Source organism: Furipterus horrens, unplaced genomic scaffold (assembly GCF_987537825.1).
Source record: "Furipterus horrens unplaced genomic scaffold, mFurHor1.1.pri manual_scaffold_6, whole genome shotgun sequence".
Lineage (NCBI taxonomy): Eukaryota > Metazoa > Chordata > Mammalia > Chiroptera > Furipteridae > Furipterus > Furipterus horrens.
The window spans coordinates 166,249,171-166,274,358 of record NW_028327176.1 but is presented as its reverse complement, the minus strand read 5'-3'; the positions used below and the strand labels follow the sequence as shown (position 1 = coordinate 166,274,358).

General features: G+C 38.5%; 1 protein-coding gene across 1 annotated transcript in view; it reads left to right on the top strand.

Moving 5' to 3' along the window:
* The first annotated feature begins 5,286 nt into the window (after positions 1-5,286).
* SAMD3 (sterile alpha motif domain containing 3) overlaps positions 5,287-25,188 on the top strand; it is a 36,650-nt gene continuing 16,748 nt past the window's right edge. Inside the window, exons 1-5 of the mRNA XM_090280649.1 lie at positions 5,287-5,365; positions 6,035-6,224; positions 9,710-9,817; positions 20,725-20,910; positions 21,166-21,250. Of these exons, the coding sequence (XP_090136775.1) occupies positions 5,287-5,365; positions 6,035-6,224; positions 9,710-9,817; positions 20,725-20,910; positions 21,166-21,250 (648 nt within the window). The remainder of the gene's footprint in view (positions 5,366-6,034; positions 6,225-9,709; positions 9,818-20,724; positions 20,911-21,165; positions 21,251-25,188) is intronic.

The window sequence follows — 25,188 nt, the reverse complement described above, 5'->3', positions numbered from 1 at the left end:
AAGGGGGCAGCTGCTATTCAGCCAGTTGCTGTTTAAAAATATGAGCTTGGTGTTGCCAGCACTGCTGATTTTTCAGGAACGATCGTGATTCCAGATTTATAAGTGAAATCTTTCATTTTTAAAATGAAATAAAGTAACTAAAACCACCTCCACGGGCTGAATCTGGAAGTGCTCTCTTTTTGATGTTCTGGTATAGAAGTGATGGTCCAAGTCCTCTCCAGCAAGGATCCATAAATAACACTTTATACCATTTATCTTTAAAACGCTAGCTTTTTTGAAAATGAAATTCTCTCATTGAGAAAATTTTGAGATTAGCAAAATAGAAGACAAAATGCTTTAATTCCACCGAAGTAAGAGAAGCTCTGTTACCTTTTGGTACATGTTTTCCAGTCTTTGTACTACACTTACATTTAGTTCTATTTGTATTTTATCATTTCTACAAATTGAGTCATATTATTTTAAACTTGTCTTCCCTTAATCATATTTCATGATTTCTTTTTGTATTGTTATTTTTTCTAAAACAGAATTTGTAATCACTGTATAGGATTCCATTTTAAATATAAATAACCACGATTCAGGAGTCAATTGCTATCACAGGGCACTTAATTTGTCCAGTTTCTTTGCCATTCTTACTACTGTTATGCTGTGTATATTTGTGCCCATTTCTGTTAATGTCCTTAGAGAAAATTCTGAGAAATGCTATTTTAGAGTCAAAATGCAGGGATAGTTTGATGTATTTAAATTTACATTAGTATCCTTTAAAGTTAGATAGATAGGGGTCTTCTATTTTGGAAAAAGTCCAACCATGTCCTCAGCAAGGCTGAAATAAAAGCCAATGTCCATAGTTTTTGTTTCATATTAAAGCTCAGTCTTCTGAGCCCATGGAGTCTGCCATGGGCCCTGTAGCTGCTAGTCACACATGGTCACATGCTCTCAGCTAAGAGAGAATGTGTGAATGCATAGGGTGAGTGCATTAGAGAGAGAGAGAGAGAGGGAGGGAGGGAGGGAAGGAAGAAGGAAGGGAGGGAGAGAGGGGAGGGAGGGAGACAGGGGGGAGGGAGGGAGGGGAAGGTGGGAAGAGATATTCTTTTTTCTTCTGGGATTATATAGCTTGGATTTGGAACACACCACATGCTTTTTCAAAAGAACCAATCAACTTCCCAAGCTTTTGCAAGCTTTGGATGGGTCCACACTGCCTAATTAGACTGACAGACCTCTTTTGTCAAGCACCTCCCCTTGCATCCTTCAACAATCCAGTACTGGAGAGGGAAGGGAGGAGTATTATTCCCTTTAGTGGAGATATGAGGTAATCCCTTGGGCTGTGAAGAAGTAGCTTCCTGGTAGAACAGTTAGGCTTATGCTCCTTAGTTTATTAAACTCAACATCTAATTCCATTTGACCCGCTATTAACCATTAGCTAACTACCTATGGTAACATTATTAGTCAGCTTTTTAGACCTTACTCCCTTTTTGCCTATGATGTATAAAAAAAAGATTTATTTCCATAATTTTTTAGGCATTAATGTAAACATCTATCTTTCTAAAATGAAGGAAAATTGGTGCATATATGAATGTTTAGTAAAAACTAAACCCTTCTCATACACCATTTATTTCAGGAAAGAGCTCCCTTTCCTGTAATTTATCTGGCATAGCTGCATAGATAATCTTTCTAAAGCATGGAGTGTACAATCTATTCAATGACTTTCCCAAGCTTAAGTATATCTATAAACTCTGAACTCAGTACTGTAAATTTTCCAGATCTTTCAGACCCAGTTTATCATTATTTCCTATCCTGTGTTCACCGTTCTAGGCAATTCTTCCTTCCCTCCCTCCCTCCTTTCTTTTCTTCTATTTTTTCTCTTTCTTTCTTCCTTCCTTCCTTCCTTCCTTCCTTCCTTCCTTCCTTTCTTTCTTTCTTTCTTTCTTTCTTTCTTTCTTTCTTTCTTTCTTTCTTTCTTTCTTTCTTTCTTTCTTTCTTTCTTTCTTCCTTTCTTTCTTTCTTTCTTTCTTTCTTTCTTTCTTTCTTTCTTTCTTTCTTTCTTTCTTTCTTCTTTCTTCTTTCTTTCTTTCTTTCTTTCTTTCTTTCTTTCTTTCTTTCTTTCTTTCTTTCTTTCTTTCTTTCTTTCTTTCTTTCTTTCTTTCTTTCTTTCTTTCTTTCCTTCCTTTCCTTTCCTTTCTTCTTTCCGCTTTTAGTTTATTCTATTGATTCCACTTCCTCAGGCTCCTTCACTGTCTAAACTGTATCTTTCATCTTTCATTCAGATTCCAAATCAAGATTCATTCATTTGTAGGGAAGAGGGAAACATCTAATTCACAATGCTTTTTATAGCACCCATCATAATTGACTCTGTATTATATTCTGCTTATGTACTGTCTGTAGTCTTGGTAAGGCTCATAATTTTAGTGTATCATCATTCACCTACCTCTGAGCTATGTAGGCTGTAATTACATTGATAATGAAGGTATGCAAGGTATGCTAGGTAACTACTTCAGTTTTTGTTCCTCCGCTTCTGCTGAGATTGGAATGAACAATAATAGTTCAAAGTGGATGAGATGTTTGCTTCCATTGGAGTACAATGATGTTATTGCTTCATGTTGTAGCAATGCTACCTAATAGAATTGCCTGGACACTGCTTCATGTTACAGCCACACCCCCATTTTGTACCTCAAGTTTCCTTTTTTTCTCATCGACATAGTTTTTGCTAAAAGACTTGTTCCTTCAAGTACAGCCATGGTCCAAGATGTCCTTTCTGAGGGTAGGATGAGCCATTGACCCAGAAAAGGACATGTGCCACCAGCAAAGCCTTTAGAAATTTTTTGTTGTTGTCTCAGTCTTTGGACTCTAAGAAAATAAAAACAAAGATGCAAACAGATAGGGAAGTGACAGTGTATTTTCATATTTTCTTAAAAAGTGTTTATTTGTGGTCAATGTTGCTGCTATAAGATACATTGCTCTTGAAGATTCTAAACTGTACTTAAAGCTGTTTGTACTATTATCTTCTTTTGGAATTTTAACAAATTTATTAAATGAAATTTGCCCACACTTAAGCTGCTTTAGCTAGAAGTCTTAGCTCTTCCTGGCTTTAATTAAATGAGAATCATTAATATTCTATACAACATTTTAAATTGAAGTACAAGTTAAATAATGAGAATGGTTTGGCTGGAGTAATCACACATAATGTTATTATTAATTATTTTTATTCTTTTTTATTATTGTGTATTAAAATATTTAGTGGTAATACTGGTCTTCACATTTCAAAATGTTCAAATATTTCTGAAACTGCTGGAAATGTGGTAAAACTGCTGGGTTTGTCTTATCTCTTTTGACATATCTTTTATTCCTGTGTCACGTATAAGGTCAGAAATATACCCATTATTCATGTGAGAGGACATTGTAAGGTTGCTACTTAAAGATAAAACATTTTCTTAACTATTCAGAAAAACAAATGGGCAAAAACTGCAGTACTTAAAGAAAATCTTATTGTGATTGTATGACGTTATAATTTAATAACTGTTCTGTTTTTCCCCGTAGTAGAATTTGGCAAAAATCTGGAAATTAAAACATATGAGAGGGTTTCCAAGTACTCATTTTATTTTCAAATTTCCTTTTATCATTTGAGGGCTGGAGGGCAGTCTCTTCTGTTCTGCATACCTTTTAATCTTGGAGTTTAGAGAATTGTTTTCTTTTTCTTTCTTTCTTTTTTTTATGTCCTACTCTTCACAATGAAGCCAGAAGTGTGGCAGGAAGGTGTGATTTTTAATTTACACCAGAGTCTTGCAAATAATGACTTTTCGCACCCTGCTCTTGCTGTTTAGCCTAGGGAAGGAGTTCTGTGGCTACTGCTGTAGTAGCAAATTAAACCCACTGCTGTAATTCTGAAAGGCGTTCTTCTGTATTTAACCCTTGTTTTCAATTTTGCGACTTGGCATTTGTGAATACTTAGGAGAATGTGGCTTATTTGTACTTGTTTCCTAGCAAATGATTTTTGAAGGCTGCTATCATTTCAGATTGTCAAGTATGAAAGATAAATATTTTTCTGTTTCTACTCTGTGGTTTGGAAATTCAAATACACACAAATGAAAAAATACAATATTAACTTTGAGAAATTCTAGCAATAAAATTTAAATCTATGATCTAATAAACACTTTTCTCTTTCCTTATGATTCAATTTCTCTATAGTAGCAGCTTTTTCCTGTCTTTATAGAAGTCATTTTCTTACTGTAGAAGTAAATCTATATCATTTTGATTGAAAGATGAAATTGAAAGTAATATTAAAACATTAAAATGTCTTAAGTTTTTTAATTTCTACCTAGTGCATTAAAAGTAATTTGGGTTGAGTGATAAAAAAATAAAAGGCAATGAGCTGCCTAGCAAAATAAGAAAAATTATAGAAATCGCTATACTTGTTTTAAATTTTCTAGGTGGTTAGGGAAGAATAGTTGCATTCAAACATAACTGCATAAAGATTGCTTTAAACTATGTACACGCTTCTTTCCCTTACGATTATTGATATGTTTATTTTCCTATTTTGAGTCTGCCCAACTAAGTTTTTAAAAATGTTTTCTCAATCAGTGTATTAGTTTTACCTAGTTATTTTAACAATCATATGGTGTTTAAAAAAGTTCTAGAACTGCATGGAATATACTCTTATTGGAAGAAAGGAAAGACTGAGAAATCTGGCCCCTGCTTCCTCCTCTTGCTAACCCACGGCAATCAGAAGCAACTACCAGCACTCTTCCAGTTGGGATCCAGCAAAGGGTTAACTAGTCTCGGTTTATCAAGTATCTCTTCTCTGTCAGGCTTTTATCTGATTCTTCCTCCCTTCCTCCCCTGCCCACCCCTTTTGGAAATGTCAACCACTTCCTGATGAGCCTAGTAGTGGTGAATTTCACACGTTTCTTTTCTTTGTGAAAAACCCTGGGTGTTAATGGTACAGGATTGGGTACCATTGTAGTCTCAGGCTTGTCTGTTAGTAAAGCTGAGGGCTGCCTGTGGAAAAAAGTAGGAGAAGGTGAAGAAATTTGAGAAATGAGACTAGGAAATAGGTTCAAATTGGTCTCCTTTTTAAAGAGTTTTTTGTTTTATTGGCAACTTTTAGATATATATTCGGAAAATAGTAATTTGAGAGAAGCTTAGAATTGAGAGTCAAAAAGAGTCTGCTAAAGGCAGCAGCTGAAATTAGCAAGCCGATTGGTAAAAAAATAAAACAACAATTAGAAAGAAAAAATTAAAGAATCCTTCTCTGACCTTTTATTCTGCAGGTGTGTTTATTTACAGGATACAGCAATGGAAACTTGGTCAGTTGACCAGGTCTGCAGGTGGTTGGTGGAGAAAAACTTAGGAGAGCTAGTTCATAGGTTTCAAGGTGAGTTGTTTACACTTTAAAAAAATGTTAATTGAGCAGGCTAGATATTGAGTATCCTTTGTTATTGATAATTGCTTTTGTTGCCTAATGCATGTGAGTGTGGATGTGGAGTTGCTGCAGCGAGGAACTTGCATTTCTTGACTGACTGTGACAGTCTGCATTGACCTTGTAGTCACAGGAGAATATAATATTTCAAAAAGAACTCAAATAAAATGAAGTCTTAAGAGTTACATAAAATACATATTTAATATTATTTGAGACTACTTTTGTCCGTAAGCAATGTAGCACGTATTTTGTGCAGTGCTGGACTTACAAGTATTGAATATTGCCTGGCAGGTGCTATTAGAAATAATTTCCTGAGAAGATTTTTTTCCTGATAAAAATGATGCTTGTAAGAAAGAATCAGAAAGAGGAGGAAGTGATAATGTGGAAGGAATAAGATTTTATTGTGACTCCAGGCTCTTGTACTTTTTAGCAGCAGATACCCATTTGGAATTCTGTAACATCAGTGGTCTATCTGTATTAAAATATATATCATTTTATAACATTAGAGGACAAATTTAGGTGTTCCTTTTAACACCAGATAGAGTTTATTCTTCCTTGGACTGTTGTGTTTTATAGTGCTTTTCCAGGCACGCATATAGAAACTTTCTTTTTTCTTTTTCTCAGAGGAAGAAATAAGTGGGGCCGCTCTTCTAGCACTTAATGACCGGATGGTTCAGCAACTGGTAAAAAAAATTGGGCATCAGGCTGTTCTGATGGATTTAATTAAAAAATATAAGCAGAAGAGTCAAGGACTGAAGTCCTCTGGAAGCTCTGGAGAAACAGCCCTGGTCATGCAAGCAGCAGCAGCCCCTGAGTGAGTCCTTTCATGAATTCCTTATTTTATAGGCAAGGCATTTGGGTTTTAACATCTTTGAAAATTGTGACCATTTTTAGTGAGCTTGTGTGTGTAGAATTTCTAACATCTGCGCAAGAACACCTTTTTGCAAATTTTTATGAGTCAAAATACGTTTTTTTAAATAGACCACTTTTAAAACACTAACTCCCAGTTGTTAGTGTAGTTCTATATGCCAGGAGTTCCAATATAGAAAATTGTAACAAGTGGTTGAAATGTACATACAGCATGAGTAGGAATGGACTTCTGCCCCTTCGATCTTAAAATCAGGGTTTGGGAAAGGCATTTTGGCTGCTTCTTTGCTTTCCCCTAAACTATTTGCTTACTTATGTATGTGTTTATTTGCCAAGGATTTTTTATGGTAGCTAGTTTATATTCTTCTCTAGAGGCCTTTACAATACAATTTGCTAGAGGCCTTCACGGTGTAATTTGCTGAAGACTTTTGCCATAAGGACTTCTAATTTCTCAAGAGTAGTCTTGGAGTGCTGAATGCTATGATAACATCCCACAAAAATCAGGTAGAAACATTTGTGATGTCTTTGAGGTTTAGGGATGTCTTCATTAGTTTGTTTTTTATCACTGACTTCTGTAACGAGAAAGAATGATACCAGAAATTTCAAAATTAAAATATTCATTTTGCAAATGTGTGCCCAGAATCCTTTCAGGCACTCTGGTTTGGTTTTTCCATATTTTGAGACTTTTTACAAGATTTCTAATGTTGAATAATTGCTGCAGACCAATTATTCATTAACTTTAAAAATAAGATTATGGTGTTTGCTGAAATCCATTCTGTGTGTTTAATTTTTTCAGATTATATCTGTACTAATATATATTTCTGTCTTGCTCTCTGATAAGCAATATAAAGTTACAGAGACCTTGATTTCTAGAATATTTGGATATTTGGGGAAATGGAGGGGATGGGTAGGCATGAAGGGATGATCCGCAGTTGGTCTGGAGATTCTATCACCTGATTTATTTGAAGGATGTCTCCTAAACCTTGTTTTGACATATCTACAGGAAAGTACACTCTTCATAAGTGACTTTTGATGAAGTTCCCATTATATGTTTCTACTCCTTTCCAACAATGGGAGGGTGAGAAACTCAAATAGAGCTCAAAGTAATTTCCCTGTCTCAGGTAAGCACAAGTAATCAGGTTCATAGTGATTGTAAACAATGAATGAATTGAAGTGAACACACAGTTTGTAGCAGAAAGAGAGAAGGCAGATTTATTAAATGATAACATGGGCATGGGTCAACTCTAAGCAGAGACTGACCCTCAGTGGCCAGAGGGATTCTATTCGTATAGGGCGGGTATTTCCTGGGTAGCTCTGTCGGGCTTTTATTGTGCATGTACAAGTAGTTGAATTACTTTTAAGCTACTGTGCATGCTGTCTCCAATGATTTTCCTTGATTTCCCACCAAGGAAGAGGGGGCCCTCAATGCTAATTTATTATAATGCTATTATAATGAAGTAGGGGGGTCATGTAGCATCCTCTGCACAAGTGCAGTCATGATTCACCATGATTCAGCACTTTTCCAGAGAGTGGGGACAACCAGTCTTAGAACAGGGTCTCTATCCTATATCAGTGTCTCTTGTCCTAGCCCTGGGGTGCCTCCAGAGTCTTCTCATTCCTGAAGAACTGGTCTTAGAACAGGCTCTCTGTCCTGTATCAATGTTCCTTGTTCTAGTCCTGAGGCACTTCTGGAGTTTTCTCATTCCTGAGGAACCAGTCTTAGAGAGGGTTCTTTGTTTTGTATCAATGTCCCTTGTCCTAACCCTGGGGCGCCTCCAGAGTTTCCTCACTCCTGACTATCTCCTGTCTCAAGTTGGCATTCTTGGATGGCTTGGACTTTGAGCTGGATGTTCTCTTCAGTTGACTGGAATTTTGTTATGGCCTTAGCACAACTTGGAAGAAAACAGACAGCCTTGTTTCCCCTGCAAATCAATTTGTAATATTCTCTAGTAAACAAGAACCAACTGGACTGCCAGGAAATCTGGGCTTCATTCCTGGTCTATGCCTGACTTGGATTGATTATGTTAAATATTAACAGTACTGCTGCTTCTTCTGTAGGCTGTGAAAAGTAATACAGTATCTAATTTCATGTTAATTTACAGATATGAGGAGTATCATAATCTTTGAGAAAAATCTCTTCGCCTTATCCTAGACCAGAATAGTCTTGTGTTAAATATTACACATTGCTGACCTAGTTAAGAAATCCATTTTCAAAGGTAGCCAAGAGTTGGAACACGGGTTGTCTAAAGATTTATGACTGATGGCTTTTCACTCTACTCAGTAAGTAGGTGACTTGCTTTAAGGATTGTGCTGTTTTGTATTCAGGTTAAATTATTCTGGTGCAAAATCACAATTGCAGATGGCTTATTAGTTATATTTAGTTAGAATGCTTATTGGTTTATTTGCTCATCATCAAATATGTTGTCACGACAAATATATTGTTGCATGGGAATCATAATAGAAGGATGAGAATGTGCAATTTAATTAAATTCTTTCAAAGAGTGCTTGATAAAGATAGGAAACTTGGTGTAGTAGAAAGAATCCTGAAGCTAGTTATCAAAATACTTGATTTCAACCCCCTGTTCTGGTATTTGCTACCTGTCTAACCTTGGAGAATTGCTTCACTTTTTAGGTTTCAACTATAAAATGAAGCAAATAGAATAAATGATGCTTAAGACTCCCTCTAAAGAGCTTATAATGGTATCCTATATCAGAGATTGCAGATGGGTTTCAACTTGAGTGCATATTTTATTTAATTGCTAATGGTTGTCTGGTATGTTATTTTGAAAAGGATTTGTAGGCCATATCTGGACTTTAGCATCCGATTCAGACTTAGGCAAATGCTAGCAATGTATTTGCACTTGCTTTTTGGTTGGTATTCTTATTGAGATAGGAAGTTGAAAAACTGAAATCAAGCTATTGAGTAGCTTGTGGTGGTGAGCAAGTTGCTTTTCCTTCTGGGCTTCAGTTGTATCTCTCAGAAAACAAGGGAGTTAGTGGGGTGTGGTTCTAACATCATGAGATCTCACAGATAATAAAAGGTCCCCTTGAATGGCAGGGAGTGGAGAAGGGATCTGACATATAGTTTAATCTCTCCCCCTGCTTTTATTTTTTTTGCCAGATAAGAATATTAACCAATAAAGCTACATTCCATTAACACCATCATTTCATAAAAGAAAGGATTATCTTACCACCACTTATAAGTATGACCAATTGGTGAAAATAGCATTGGGAACTGGCATCAGTCCATGCCCTGGTATTTGTGAACTCCTGAGTGAGATGACCCCAGAGGGTCCTTTTTTCAGTTCTTAGTCATGACTCTAAAGTGGATCTTGAAAGTAGACACAGATCATACGTTAACTGTGGACTGACATCAGCGGTTGGTGCTCCTGTTGACTAGCCCCTGACCCACCTTGTCTTTCTTGGTGACAGAGACGAGCAGTTCTTCAGTCCAGCCAACCATGTGGAGCAGACGCCAACTTTCCATGCAGCTGAAAACCTTGATAACGAACTAATTGACCAAAGAGTACTGAAACAGAGGTGGGGTTGCCAACTTCTAAACATTTAAAGCCAAATGATAATATCTGAATTTTTTTAAAATGAGATTTCATGTGTTTAAATGTATTTCTAAGTAGAAACATTTTATTTTCCTGGAAGATAATTTTTTTTTTAATCAAATGATGAAGATATTTGGTAAAAGGTAAAAGTCAAATTTTCTGATCTTTGTGTTGGAAAAGTGAAGTTTTGAGATTATATTATGGACCTTTCAAGTACCCATTATTAAGGAAAAAGAAGAATTTCTCTGTCATGAACTGTCCAGGGTGATTGGCAGTAACCACAAAGATAGAGTTTATTCAGTGAATTGTGTCCTATAGAATAGCCTCTGGAAGAGTCTTTGTTTTTGTTTTGAATTGTGTAATTGTTGTTTTAACTTAACTGTCTCTGACATAGGCACTGTTTTGGGAAACATTTCTTTATATAGTAATCCTCCCTTATCCACAGTTTTGCCTCCCATGGTTTCAGTTAACCTTGAACAATATTAAACTAAACATTCCAGAAATAAACAATTCATAAGTTTAAAATTGCACACTGTTCTAGGGAGTGTGATGACATCTTGCTCTATCCCACTCCATCCTGCTCGGGACGTAAGTCATCCTTTTGTCCAGTGTCCAGCTGTTTAGCTGTCCCTTAGTTACTCAGTGGTTCTCCCAGTTTTTATATCGACTGTCACAGTATTGCAGTGCTTGTGTTAAAGTAACCCTTATTTTACTGTTATAATTGTCCTATCTTATTATTAGTTATTGTTGATCATCTTTTACTGTGCCTAATTTATAAATTTAACTTTAGTATATATATATATATATACAACCAAGTCTATATATGGCCTTCTTCGGCACTATCCATGGTTCCAGACATCCACTGGGAGTCTTGGAATGGATCCTCTGCAGATGTGGGGGACTACTGTATTCCTACACTGGATTTAAATGGTGTAATATTTCAGTACATGGGCTACATTGGAACAAAAAAGAACTGCAGGCCTACAAAACCAGACCCAGGAATGTGGTGTTCAGACAGTCCTGAGAGTGATTATGGGTAAGACACGGTAGGCAGCCTACATGGCATTTCCCAGCTATCAGGCCCATGTGGTTCATGCATCACTCATAGTACATACTGTTTTCAGCCACCGATGAGCAAATGCTTTTCCTTAAATGTACTACCATAAAGGAGAGGTGCCAGCCTGTATAGGAGAATTATTGGGCACTAGACAAGCCAGGGTGTGGGAGTTTGTAGTTTTCACAAACCCTTGGCATTATCATCTCATTTAGTTCACACAGCAGTCTTGTAAAGAGGACATTATTCTCTCTTTCATAAAGGAGTAAAACTGAGACTTAGGGAGGTCAAGGGGCTTCTGTCTAGTTGTCCTAAATGCGCTATTCTCACCTGCATGAAGTTAGCCACCCTCAGGCAGAGGCAGGTGTTAGCTCAGGGAACCCAGGGCATCAGCCTCAGGCCCCAGCGCCCCAGAGTGCAGCGAAAAGCTGCACCTTTGATGGGGGCTTCGGCTCTGGGCTGTTCTCTCTGTTTTCTTTCTTCTCTGCCACCTTCAACCTTGCACCCCCAGCACCAGCGCCTCAAGATCCCAGTGTTCGGCCTCTTCTTCTTCCGTGCCGTTGAATCCTGTTTGGGGTGGGGAACAGGAAGGTGAGAATAATTTCCATTACCTCTCTGGTCTGAATGATGGTTCAAAAAATGTAAATGCATTTTTCTAGGGGCTTCATCCCTCTCCTTTCTGCTCATAGGTGCTTGTCGATTCAGGGTAAACCATGAGTTCTCAACCACCCCTTCCTCCCCTAAGTGAGCCAGTCCCTTCTATAAGCTCAGGTGTGAGCAAAGACAGATGCCCTGGCTGGTTTAGCTCAGTGGATTGAGCGTCGGCCTGCGAGCTAAGTGTCGCTGGTTCGATCTTCCAGTCAGGGTACATCAGAGAAGGAAAACTCTGACTCCAAAAAACCTCCGCTGCCTTGCGGCATACCTCTTCAGGGGAAAGGCTAAGGGAGTAAACCCCGACAGAAAATCCGGAGCCGGAGTCCCTAAGGCGGTTTGACGTTGTAGTCAACACCGGCAACTCCTGCGGCGCACCTGAACCCAAGCTGTATTGACTCCATCTTTCCCTTGGACCCTTCAGCTGCGAAGAGAGGGGGGGTCTGCTGCATGGGCAACAGCAGACCCTCCATATTACCCTGCCCAGGCTCTGTAGCTTCAGCGTCATCGCAAGATGTCGATTCAACACGGGAGGAGACAGATACCATGTCACTCCCGAGTCGGACTGCACAGCCATTCTCGGCGGTGCAGATAGACTCTGAAGAAGCTACACCATCGTCTCTCGAGACGGACGGCTGCCGACGAGCAAAGACAGGAACAACAATAATTAGTCACAGTTGTCCAGCTCTAGAATCACTGTGAATTTTCATCGGCAAAATGGAAATAATAATGATACTTCCCTCAGGGTTGTCTTGTGAGCATTAAAAATAGATAATGCCTGTCCAGCGAAGCTCAGTGGGAGCACGTGGAAGGCCCTCAGTGTACCATTGTGCGCACAGCACTGCTCCAGGTGCTATTTCCTCTTTCCTTAGGGCTTCTTTCTTCTCCCTGTTGCTGTCAGTGGGGAGATGAGGGTGCAGCCTTCCATTCACGTCGGTCTCTTTTCTAAGCCCTCTGATGCATTTCATCCTCAGTATGGTCCTATGATACTGGCAGGGCAGGATTATTATTCCTGTGTTTTTACACAGTCAAATGAGTAGCCTTGGGCTTCATGATTGTTTCTCCTTGTTCACAGTACCTAGTGAGAGGGAGAAGAAGATAGGACTGGTGCAGAAATGGAGAGAAATTGGAGGGTTTGGAAACCAGAGCCCATGCTGCCATAGCTTTCTAATTGTAAAGTCTCCCCTAATCCATTGGACCATCTGCAGGCCATCTCTGTCCATAAGCACTTCAGAATTAAACATGTCTAAAAATGAACTCATGTCCCCGGACTTCAAATATATTTGGGTGTAAGAACCACAAATCCACTCTAACTTAAGAGAGGGGAGTTTATTGTAAGAAAAGGGCTCCATAGCACCAGGAACTGGTGCTGGAAGGCGAGGGGCCAGATGTCCCTCCTCAGGTGTAGCCAGGTGATAGCTGTTGCAGTCCCTGTTCTGTTTCCCTTGTCTGCCTCTTTTGCTTGCTTCTCTCTATGAGGATAGATTTACTCTCATCCTCAGGGCTGCTCTGCCCGCCTCTGACTGGCTGGCAAGTGGCTGCCTTGCCCTGCCTCCGCCTTCCTTTACCTACTTGCTCGTCCTTCAAGGTTCTGCTCAACATCCCTCTTTCCAAAGCCCCTCTATTGACATTCCAGGCCAGGCGAAGACCTGGTCTTCTGCATGTAGTATCTTTGCTTTACTTGTAAAACTAGATACTGAAATTGATGACTTTGAAGTCTGTCATCCCTCATTAGACTGAAAGCACCTCAAGGACAAAGGCCATGCCTTTTTTTGTCATTATAAACACAGATTTGGCACCATCCCTGGCACGCAGAGGCTGAACAGGAGTTTTTAAATGAAACTGAGGACATTTTAGCCAATGAAAAACAATATAACTTCATGGGGCAGAATAAACAGTTGAATACTATCAATTTCTTTTTAGACCTTTTGATGCAATTCATATTAAATATGCTAACTTTTTAAAACAGAGCTAAATTCCAGGAGTTTATAAGCCACTCACACATAACAGGCTATAAAGCTGACAGTGTTCGGCTACAGGGCTTTTCCATAGTCAAATGCTCTCCAGGGACACGAAGGGACAGTGGATCAAGAGGTGGCTTTGGGGTCCCACACACCTGGACTGGAATTCTGACTCCTCCGATGCCTGCCACGTGGTCTCTGCACAGCTTGGGATGGGAATGCCCACTAGCATATGTAGTCCTTGAGTCCAAATGAGATAACAAAAAGGCAGTCATTATTCTTGTGATGTCATTCCCTATGTTCCCTAAAATGAATATATGCTGTCCATCCAGATTATTTATAGACAAGAAGAAACAGAGGTTCTAGAGGCAAAATGTTCATCTGACTTTGGCTCTTGAAAAGTCTCTAGTATAGGTGTGTGTGTCCCAGTGGATGAATTTCATGTCCCAGGGAAACACCAGGGTGCTGTGATACAATGCTCTCTACTGAGTTGCTTAAATACCCTTTCTTGATGGACAGATTAGAATGTCGCATACTCAACACATATTGATGATCCATTGAGAAGAGATTTCTTTTTTGCATTGCTAGTCATTATTTTTCATCTGCACTATTTAAAACTTTTCACTTGTCTTTTAGTACAAATAAAGCATAAAATCAAATAAATAGGCAGAGATTTCCTAAATGTTACTTTAAAAACACTTCACTTGAACTTTAATAGATGTGTGTAGATGTTTTGCTTCTGCCTTTGGGCATAATTATAAATTAGTCATGGTTTTATGCATATTTAACTTTTATTTTAATGACATTTTGGGGGGTCTGTCTACTGCTACAAAGTGCTGGAGGGTGATTTTACCCGTCTGTCTATGCTCACTCAGTGAGGCAAATGTCAGTGGGTACACATGAGATGTCTCGTTTGTAGGCCCTGTCCCACATGCAGCTCAGTTGTGTGTGCATCTTATCCAGCATAGATGATTTGATGACATGCACCAGCCTACTTACATTTCCATTAGTACATATTCCAGTTAGTTGTGTAATTACTCCTCTTACTTCCTACATGTTTGTGTCCTCTAGAAATCCAGAGCTCTGGGGGTTGGGGGAAGGGGTTGTGAGGAACTAGTCTGATTCACCTTTGCTATGCATGGCAAAGAGTAGGTGATTAACATGGAGGAATATAAGCATGAAGTATTTTCTGTGGTCTCATCTTAATTGAATTAAATATATTCCCTTCAACTTTGACTAGATGTGGTTTGAGTAGAGAAGACCCAATTGAAGTGAGGAATATTGACTTACTAAGATAGAATTGATATTTCATTCAGTGGAGGGTATCTTTGGCTCCAGCCAAGGAGGAGTTGCATAATCAGGGAAATTGGGTCAGCATTAATGATAACTTACTCTATGACTCCTGTCCATTTCCATTACATCCAATATGAAATCTTAGAAGATTCAAAGTGAGCTTCGTTTCTAATCTACTTTTCCCATTTTGTTCAGTCTAAAAGCTACTGAATATACACCATGAGCTGGATTTTATTTAGACAGTGGTGGGCAGGGGATACAATTTAGTCCTTGCCTAGGGGGACTCAGAGTCAAGTAGACAAGACAGATATGTAAGCTAATAATGGCAATATTAAGAAAGCATGAAGAAATAGAAATGCACAGGGTACAGAAATAGCATAAAAGAGGGAGAAATAAGGCTTTCAGGAAAGCGAGTGTGGAGAAGGCCTTTTGGGAAAGCTTCACAAAAATTACAGATTTTGAAAGATGATGAGAAATTTATTAAAGGAAAATGGGGCAGAAGAGAATAAGGACATTCACAGCAAAGCGAACAGCAAGTGCAAATATCCAAACACCTGAAACAGCACAGGAGGTTCTGGTTGGGGGAAGTATTTTTAGAACGTGAGAGACAAAGGCAGAGGAAATGGAGTTGTGGGAAATGGTGAGAAATACTGTTAGAGGGGCGAGGAGGTTCTGTGCTGTTCCAGTGAGCAGGGCGGCACTGACTATACGTTAGCTTCACCTGGGGGCTCTAGCAAAAAGTATCAGTGCCCTAGACCAGTGCTTCTCAAACTCTAATGGACTTAAAATTTTGTCACCTCAGCATTGTGTTAAAGTATTTAATAGGTCAAGGGTGAGGCTGAGAATCAGAATTTCTAACAAATCCTAACAATGGACTACTTTTTGAGTAGCAAGATCTTAGACTACTAAGAATCTCTGGAAGTGTATAATAGACTGAATCATCTATGTCCCTCAATGTATGGTTCGTTGTTAAATAACAGGAAGATTGTTATGCCTCTAACAGTTGGAAAAAGGGTGAGTTTTGCATGATGAATTACAAAAGGCAAAACATCTAGTATGGTCAGGTATTGAATATGAAGTTTCAGCTCTCCCATATACTTGGTCTTTAAACTATGAGACTTTCAGATTTGAAGTTACATTTCCACATTGGGTTCTACCTAATCCCAGCAATCTTTCAGTTCCTGGAAAGGTATTTGAAATTGATTAACAGACAGTGAATTTCTAGATAGTCTCTAGAAATACTGGATTCTCGGATGTGTGGGCTGCAAATGGCTCATAGATGAGGTACCGGTATCAGATCTCATATGATATAAGCCCAGAGGTAGTTCAGCTCTTTTATAGACTCCAGTCATAGGGGCAAAGATAGAAAAATGACCAATGAGTCATCTTTTAGAAAAAAATGCTTCAAAAGACAACAGTTGTCCAAGAACTGTCTAGTCAGGACAAGATTTAAGGTGATCAGGGCAAATGTAGGAGGCCAACATTAACCAGCTGTCCATGAGTTATGCTTCTTTTCCAGTTCTGTATGGTCCTTCACATCTTGTTTTTCTTCTCTGGAGACAGCTGGGTTTTTTTCCCTTTTATGGATACTGCTCCTGGGCCTCTATTTTATTATTGTAACAGAGCTGCCCAGTCCCATAAAGAACTTCTCTATAGAAATTGGGAGCTGGCAAGCTACAGAGAGAGTTTATTTTTGAATAACATTGTTGACAGCTTTCTCAACCAGTCCAGACCTCGAGTAGTCAGCTCTGAATTGGCTGTTATTCTCTTAGACTAAGAGAAATTGTCCTAAAATCTGGGTTGTGTCTTTTTCTTGGGCATGGTTACTATATCAGGCAAGACTGGGCTAGTATAGTGGGACCCTGGGCTATGTCTTGGTTCAAGAAATATCCTGGGAAGCCATTGGCCAGTTCTGCCTGGCCCCTCTACTAACTGAAATCAGTGTTGATGTAAAATTGGGTGGAAGATCAAAGAGGAGAAGGTTTTATGGGTATGTAGGGGAATAAAGTATGAGAACTTGGTATTAAAAATGAATGACCTGTTGCCTACTTTTTTTCAATCTTTCTCCTTATTTTTCATATTGTATTATTTCTATTGCTCTGCCTTCAGGTTCATTGACTCTTTTCTACGTAATATCCATTCTATTGTTAATCCTATCTAGCATATTTTTTGAATTTCAAATTTTGTAATTTTCTCTTTTAAATTTTCTATTTATTTTAAATAAATTCTCTGGTAACTTTCTATTATTTCAGTCAGTTTAACATAGTTTCCTTTAAGTCATTGAATTGTTACAATAGCTGCTTTAAATTCCTTTCCAACATCTGAATTGTCTCAGCATCACACTCTGCTAATTGCTTTTACTCTTAAGAATGGGTCACACTTTTCTGGGTTTTTAAAATATTTATTTTACATTCTGTTGGATTTTATAGTGGACATTGCAGATTTTAGAATGTGGAAACTCTTGATTATTTCCTATATATTCAAAGACTGTTGATTGTTAGTTAGTGTTAGCAAGCAATAAAACCCGTTGGACTCAAATTGAAAACTCTTCTTCTTGGGTAGCAACTCAAATCTCCACTTAGTATTTTATCCTTAGTTGGTTATGCACATGTGTGATTCAGGATCAGCCATAGATTTGACAGTTTATACACAAAATTTGTTGTTCCTCCTCATTAATTCTCTCTGGGATTCTCTACTCCCTTTCAAGACATGTGGTTGCCCCAAACTCTGTCTACTAATTCTGTAGTCTACAAAGCCTGCAGATGTTCTGCTAGAGTTTTAGCAGCACTGCCTGAAGAATGGCTTTGGGCTAAAAGTTAAAAAGGGGGATACTCATTCATGTCTCTTTTCTTTCAATTGTAGATTCCAGTTTAGAATCTGTCTAATTTTTTCTACTCTTCAGTGTTTTCAGTTTCTAAAAAAATATTTTTTTCACTGCTTATGGTTATTACTTATGGCTTGGTTGATCCAGTGTGAGCTTATTAGTTTATTTTAGAAACAAAACTCTGCTGGTAGACTATAGAAGTACTCTACATTTGAGTTGTGAATGCCTGGATTAGTGTAGTAATATGAACCATGGGGAGAAGTAGGCAAATACAAGAGATAAGAGGTAGAGAAATTTTCATGACACCTAGGTGTGAGAAATTAAGATAAAAAGGATATCATGGTGTTAAGCCTGAGTTGTTAAAAAAAAAAAGAGGTACAGTAAAAAAAAAAAAATAACAAACACGGAATTTAGGATAGTATCTTAATCATCTCAGGCCATGATAAAACACCACAGACTGGGTGGCTGGAACAACAGAAATGTATTTTTCACGGTTCTGGAAGCTGGGAAGTCCAAGTTCAAGGTGCCAGCCAACTTGGTTTCTTGTGAAACCTCTCTTCTTCTTCACAGATGGTCACCTTGTGCTGTGTCCTCACATGGCAGAGAAAGAGAGTGAGCTCTCTGACATCTCTTCTTTTAAGGACACTAATCCGGTCATAGCAGGGCTTCATTTCTCTTTAATTATTTCCATAAAATCCCTATCTTTTAATACAGCCACATTCGAGGTTAAATCTTCAACATATGAATTTGGTGTGTATGGGGATGGGGGAGCACAATTTAGTTTATAGCAAATGGAAAACTCATTTAAAAAGAAAAGACTGTGAGTTATTTTAGATGTGTATGAGATGAACACGTACAAGTTGTTGGAGATATGGGATGGAGCTTGGAGAAGGTGTTGATGATAGAGTTATAATCCTTCAACATAGAGCTCAGAGCTCAGGCCAGGGCAATGAATGAGTTCTCTGAGGGAAAAGCAGGGATTAATTCTGAGGACCAAGCCTTGGGTAAACTCTCAGAAAAGTTGAAGGAGAAATAAATGAGCAAATAATACAAACAAGCTGTTGGAGATATTGGAAGAGTCAGGAAAGCAAAAGAGTGTCAAGAAAGATAAGAAGGAAAGAGGGCTGTGAGGAAATGGTCAATACTGTTAAATGCAGTTAGCAAGTTCTTGAGAAAAGCCATTGTCAAAAGGTTCTGGATTTGTAACTTAGGAAATCATTACTGACATTCGAAGACAGGCAGTCTCAGCAAAGTGACTAGAAAGAGTTTAAGGTGCAAAGAGTAAAGGAAAAGCAGGATGGGAGTGATATGAGGAACATATTTGGAGAACATTGAATCCCCAGAGTTGTGAATGCAATAAGGAACCACAGAAATGTTCAAAACATTGCCCTGCTCAGATAACTACTACTACTACCTGCTCATCATGTTCATTCTTTCATCAAGTGATTTGCCAACTCCACGAGGCACAGTTATATACACTGGAGATACAACAATGAGTCCCTGCCCTTATGTAGCATATGTACTAAAACCAAGCTTAACACCAGCACAGTTACATCACCTTTTAAAAGCCCTGGCAATGCACAATATATGGCAAACTTGTCATTACTTTACACCTTGGTCTGGGTATATAAGGGAGAGGTCATGGGAAAAAGAAACAAGCTAAGAGAATGGGAGCAGAAATGGGGATTGCGGAAGAAGAGTAAGTGCTATATAGTCTATATAAATGTTGGTTGAATGAATGAAAGAAATGAGAGTAACATACTAGAAAACAGTTTGGGCTGAAGCATAGATTTCATCTAGGAATTACCTGTTGCTGTACTGAATCAAGTTAAATTATTGATGTGCTTATTTTAGCTAAGACATATTTTCACCACTGATATAGTGACTGCCACGGAGAGAAAAAATGAGAGAGCTTATCATAAAAAGAGAAGAGAGTGTCTTCTCTTTCCTTTATTCCCCATGTTTCATTATATCTATGCATTCTTATAATACATGACCTAAAATACTAAAGGAACTTGGTTTTTCAAAATGCATCTGAATTTTGTTAGGACTACTAAGGATTCCATGGTTGTGCCAGATAATTAATCTACTTAGTCTGATTTAGAAAATCTTCCTGTTTTTTGTCTTCTGCTTTGCCTTTCTTCCTTTACTTTCATTCTAATCAATCTTACTAGTGAAGTGGATTGAAAGCTACTTAGTGCCTCTGGGTAACTATTACTTGGAAATTTAACTATAGATTCTTCTTTTTACACACTTAGTGATCAGTCACTAACTTCAAAGTTTGAAAGTGGTTCTGATACTTAATTTTATAGTAACAGCCTTACTGAGGTATAATTTACATAATGTAAAATTCACCCATTTAAAGTACACATCTCAGTTACTTCTAGAAAATGTATTTGGTTTTGCACCCAGGGTCACAATTCATTTCAGAACTTTCTCATCACCCCCCAAAATTCCCTCATGCCCTTTTGCCATCCATCTTCTCTGCCACTTCCAGCCCTAGGCAACCATTGATCTGCCTTCTGTAGCTACAGTTTTCTGCAGCGTTTGGTAGAAACTTCATCTGAATAAAATCAGAGTATCTGGTACTTATTTATAATTTAGAAATTTACCTTTAAAATAGCCATGACCAACTAAACTAAATGGATCTTGTATTTCACTATAACCAGCAGCAGAATAAATTAATAAGAAGAATTTTCTTAATCAAGTGCTAAGACTTATGGCATGCCTCACTTGCTTTGCTGAATTCAACTTACTCTTTTCTTTGATATCTTGTTCAATTTTGAACTATGGATTACATAAAATTTCTTCATGTTATATGGATCAATATTTCCCCCAACTTCAGGCTTTATTCTAAAGTCTATATTATTATGACATTTGTTTCCAGAACTACAAGTATTTATGTGTCCAAAGGGAAAGAAAACAGAGATACTTAATGAGCCGGCAAACATTTGTGGATAGATAAATGGATGGAAGATGGATTGATAACTTCCCTATATTTAGGTCTCAGGAAAACGTTTATATCAGAAGTTCCCAGGATGTAGAAAATGAATAATTTGCATATATTTGAAATTGAATTTTATTCTCTGTGTGTTTTTATTTAACAGAAGGAATGGAAAACATCTTCTAGCAAGGAATAAAGCTTTACAATGGACTAAGTCTTATATTTTACCAGAGTTTCCCTATGATGTCAAATGCATGTTAGCAGAGCAGAAGTGTCCTGATCACAGCATGAGGATAAGGATCATTGAGTTTCTCCAGGCTGACATGACCAAGTATTTGAAAGGCTCACTGTGAGTAATAACATGGCAGACTTGTTGCTTTGGGAGGCGGTCTGTTTACAGAGTAAAATAGAAATCACTTGGAACCAGGTTTTAGATTCAGATTTTAGATGACGTATTGGTAATGAGTCCAACGTTGCCCAATATTTGAATGTCTACATTGTTACATGGAAATATTTGAAGAAAAGTGAGTGTAATTTAGACTCATTGTAAAGGAAGGAATTGCGCTGCTTGAAATGAAAAATGTCTTCCTGTTGCACTGAACAGGTATCCCACCACCCAGCAGTATAATGACGTGGTCAACGCCCTGCTGCAGGCCCACCCTTTCCTGGATGAGGATGGCTGTGGCTTTGTAAGTGGCCATTTTGTTCATCTGATCCCATTTTAAAATAATAGTCTTGCATTGCCCAGTAACTTTATGTTTCACCCCCTCTTTACTCAGTCTCTCTCCCCTCTTTTTGATACTTTCCCTATCTTTCTTTGTGTTCCTTTATCTTTTTTAAAAATAGACTATATTTTTAGAGCAGTTTTAAGTTCACAGCAAAATTGAGGGGATGGTACAGACAATTCTTCCCATGTAACCCCTGCCCCAGCACAGGTACATCCTCCCCCATTATGAACATCCCCATCAGAGTGGTACGTTTGTTACAGTTGATGAGTCTGTACCATTATCACCCAAAGGCCAAACCACCTTAGTGCTCACTCTTGGTGATGTACATTTTATGGGTTTGGACAAATGCCTAATGACATGTATCCATCATTAATTGTAGTATTATACAGAATATTTTCACCGCCCTAAAAATCCTCTGTGCTCCACCTATTCATCTCCCCCTCCCCTACCTCCCCCTGTTGGTTTCTTTGTCATCCTCTGGCATCATCTTTCATTTCTGTGTTAAAGCTGTTTGGAAGGTTGTGTGTAACGAATAGTCTCTAGGCAGGATCTTTAAAAGATGCAACACATTGAAAGACAGGGGGGACGTGACTGCATCTACATCAGTGCTGTTGTCAGTAAAGCACTTCTTGCCCTCTGATTAGACCACGCAGAGAAGATGGCTGGCAGTGAGGTCTGGACCTGCAGCCTCACCCGTCCCTCTCCTACCTGCCATCCTCAGAAACAGATCTTAAAGATGTTCCGGGGCAGCAATTTCCAACCCTGGCTGCACATTAGGATCCCCAGGAATTAATTGAACTGATCTGAACAAGGGACCCCAGCATTTGTAAAAGTTCTCCACGTGACCCTAATGTGCAGCCAGAGCTGAGAAACGCTTACCGCTCTAGAGGTTTAAGTACAGACTTTGCTGTTGGGACCTGCTTGTCTCTTGGTTTAAAAGCCTGGGATCTTCATTTCCCAACATACTAAACTTTACTCGTAAAAACTGAATGTTTAATGACACTGGAATGACAGTCTGTCCTCCCTATCTGCAAGTTTCACGTCTGTAGATTTAACCAACTGTGGCTTAAAAATATTGGTAAAAAGAAAAAAATCCCACAAAGTTCCAAAAGGCAAAATTTGGACTAGCCCCCCCATTGAGCACTCTGCTGAATCCACACAAATGAAGTGAGGTGTAGGCATACCCCTGCTGTCGCCCATGCGCAAATATAGGTTCTATGCAAATACCGTGCCATTTTATATAAGGGACTGGAGCATGCGTGGATTTTGCTGTGGGGATGGTCCTGGAACCAATCCCCACAGATAGGGAGGGACAACTGTATATGACTTAAGGAACAATAATAGGGAACTCCAGCCCTGTGTACATAAAAAATATTCTATCAGTTCTTATAGTTCTATATGCTATGCCATATATACATTGGTAGTCATATCCAAATAAGATAGATGTCTTTTTGTGCCTTATCATTGCAGATGTCTGAGAAAAATTTTTTTTGCTGTGCTTTCTTGAAAACAGAATGATTCTTTGCGGTGGGCCTGTCTTAGGTATTGTAGGATATTTAGCAGGATCCCTGACACTCACTAGGTATGAGTAGTACCCCCCAACCACATGTAACAACCAGCTGTGTCTCTGAACATTTCCAAATGTATCCTGGGCAAGGACAAAATCACTGGTGATTGAGAATCATTGATCTAGATTCAATAGGTATTGACATAGTGCCACATTTATTTTCCCTCTCTTGTATTTGTGTTCATTTGTTTTGGCTGAGCATTTGAAAAAAAAAAAGTTGCAGATATTTCTAAACATGTCAGCATATGCCTTGCTATAAAATCTAATCAAAGTTCATGCATTGTATGTGGCTATAAGGTCTCTTTAATTTTTTTTTGTCAAGGACAATCTGTCTGCCCTTTTTTGTTTTTCCTGATATTTACTTTTGGATTAGTTTAGACCAATTGCTGTGTAAGATGGTGTATATTCTGGGTTTTGTCTATTTATTAATGATTACAATTTGGGTATAAAATGTTGGGCTCAGATATGCTGGTGTTGCTGTGGACTGCCTCATGTATTTGATCAGGAGGCCGACAATTTCAGGGCTGTTTCTATTTCATAGTGACTGGAGGAAAGCTGTATCCATGTGCTTCCCACCCCCTCCAGCTGGAAAACTATGAGAAGGGGGATGATTTCCTCAAAGACACCAGTGTTTTCTGCTGAGGCACCTGAGTAGAGAACACACAGTGCCAGGCATGTGGCAACTGGCTGATTGAATACTCATGTTGACGATTGCATTTGATTTGTCTTTTTCTGTTCCTTTCAGACGGTTAATAAGGAGAGAGAGAGAGGTTGGGGAGAAGAAATTGGCAATTTAAAAATGTTCCAGTGTTGATTGCTCAGGTCAGCAGGTTTAGAAGACTTTCAGAACTATAGGAAATGAGCTAAAAAAATGTATTTGCACTAGTGCATATTTCAGGGCTAAGAAAAATATAAGCCATTTGTTATTTCTGTGCTGTTGTAAAGCAATGATGGTGGAGTCTAGACCCACAGCCTGTGTGAAGTGACAAAACACCTCTGACTCACATAGCCCCAGGCACTTAATCAGGGCTGAATCTGTCCCCCAACCTTTGCCCACAGCACATCACACGGATGCTGTGGATGCTTTTATGCACAGCCCTGTAGTTACAAATACCTTCCACAAGTAGCTGCTTATTTGTGTCTTCCAAAACTCTTGCAGTTGACAGGACTGATCTTTTTTGCTCCAATTTATAGTTGAAGAAACTGAAGATGACAGGTTACTTGGCTACCATGTACTAGAGCTAGACCCTGGGTATTTCTGAATTAAGTCCTGATGCTTTCTGAAGAGCAAAGAATAACTCCTATTGGGACTTAAACTAGGGAACCAGGAGAGACAAAACCTATGTGCCAGATAATGGACTAATGTCATCTCAGTGGCATTCCCATTTGCCTGTGAGGAAACAGGACTCAGAAAACATGACCACAAGGGTTCCCTTTTCTCCACATCCTTGCCAACACTTGTTGTTTGTTGATTTGTTGATGATGGTCATTCTGACTGGTGTAAAATGGTATCTCACTGTGGTTTTTATTTGCATCTCTCTGATGGCTAGTGATGTTGAGCCCTTTTTCATATGCCTATGGGCCCTCTGTATGTCCTCCTTGGAGAAGTGTTTGTTCAGGTCCTTTGCCCATTTTTTAATTGAATTGCCTTTCTTCTTGGTGTCGAGTTGTATAAGTTCTTTATATATTCTGGAGATCAATCCCTTGTCTTAGGTATCATTGGTAAATATTTTTTCCCATATGGTTGGTTCCCTTTTCACCTTGCTGATATTTTCTTTCACTGAGCAGAAATTCTTTAGTTTGATATAGTCCCATTTGTTTATCCTTTCCTTTATTTCCCTTACCCTAGGAGATGTATCAGCAAAAATATTGCTATGTGGGATATCTGAGATTTTACTGCTTATGTTTTCCTCTATGATTTTTATGGTGTCACAGCTTATCTTTAAGTCTTTGATCCATCTTGAGTTTATTCTGGTGTGTGGTGTAAGTTGGTGGTCTAGCTTTATTTTTTTGCACATCCCTGGATGGTTCTTCCAATACCATTTGTTGAAGAGGCTATTTTCACTCCATTTTATGCTCCTGCCCCCTTTGTCAAATATTAATTCACCATAAAGACATGGATTTATTTCTGGGCTCTCTATTCTGTTCCACTGATCTATATGTCTGTTCTTATGCCAGTACCAGACTATTTTGATTACAGTGGCCTAGTAATATAGTTTGATATCAGGTATTGTGATTCCTACTATGTTCTTCCTCTTTCTCAAAAAGGCTGAGGTTATTTGGGGTTTATTTTGGTTCCACATAAATTTTTGAAGTATTTGTTCTAGGTCTG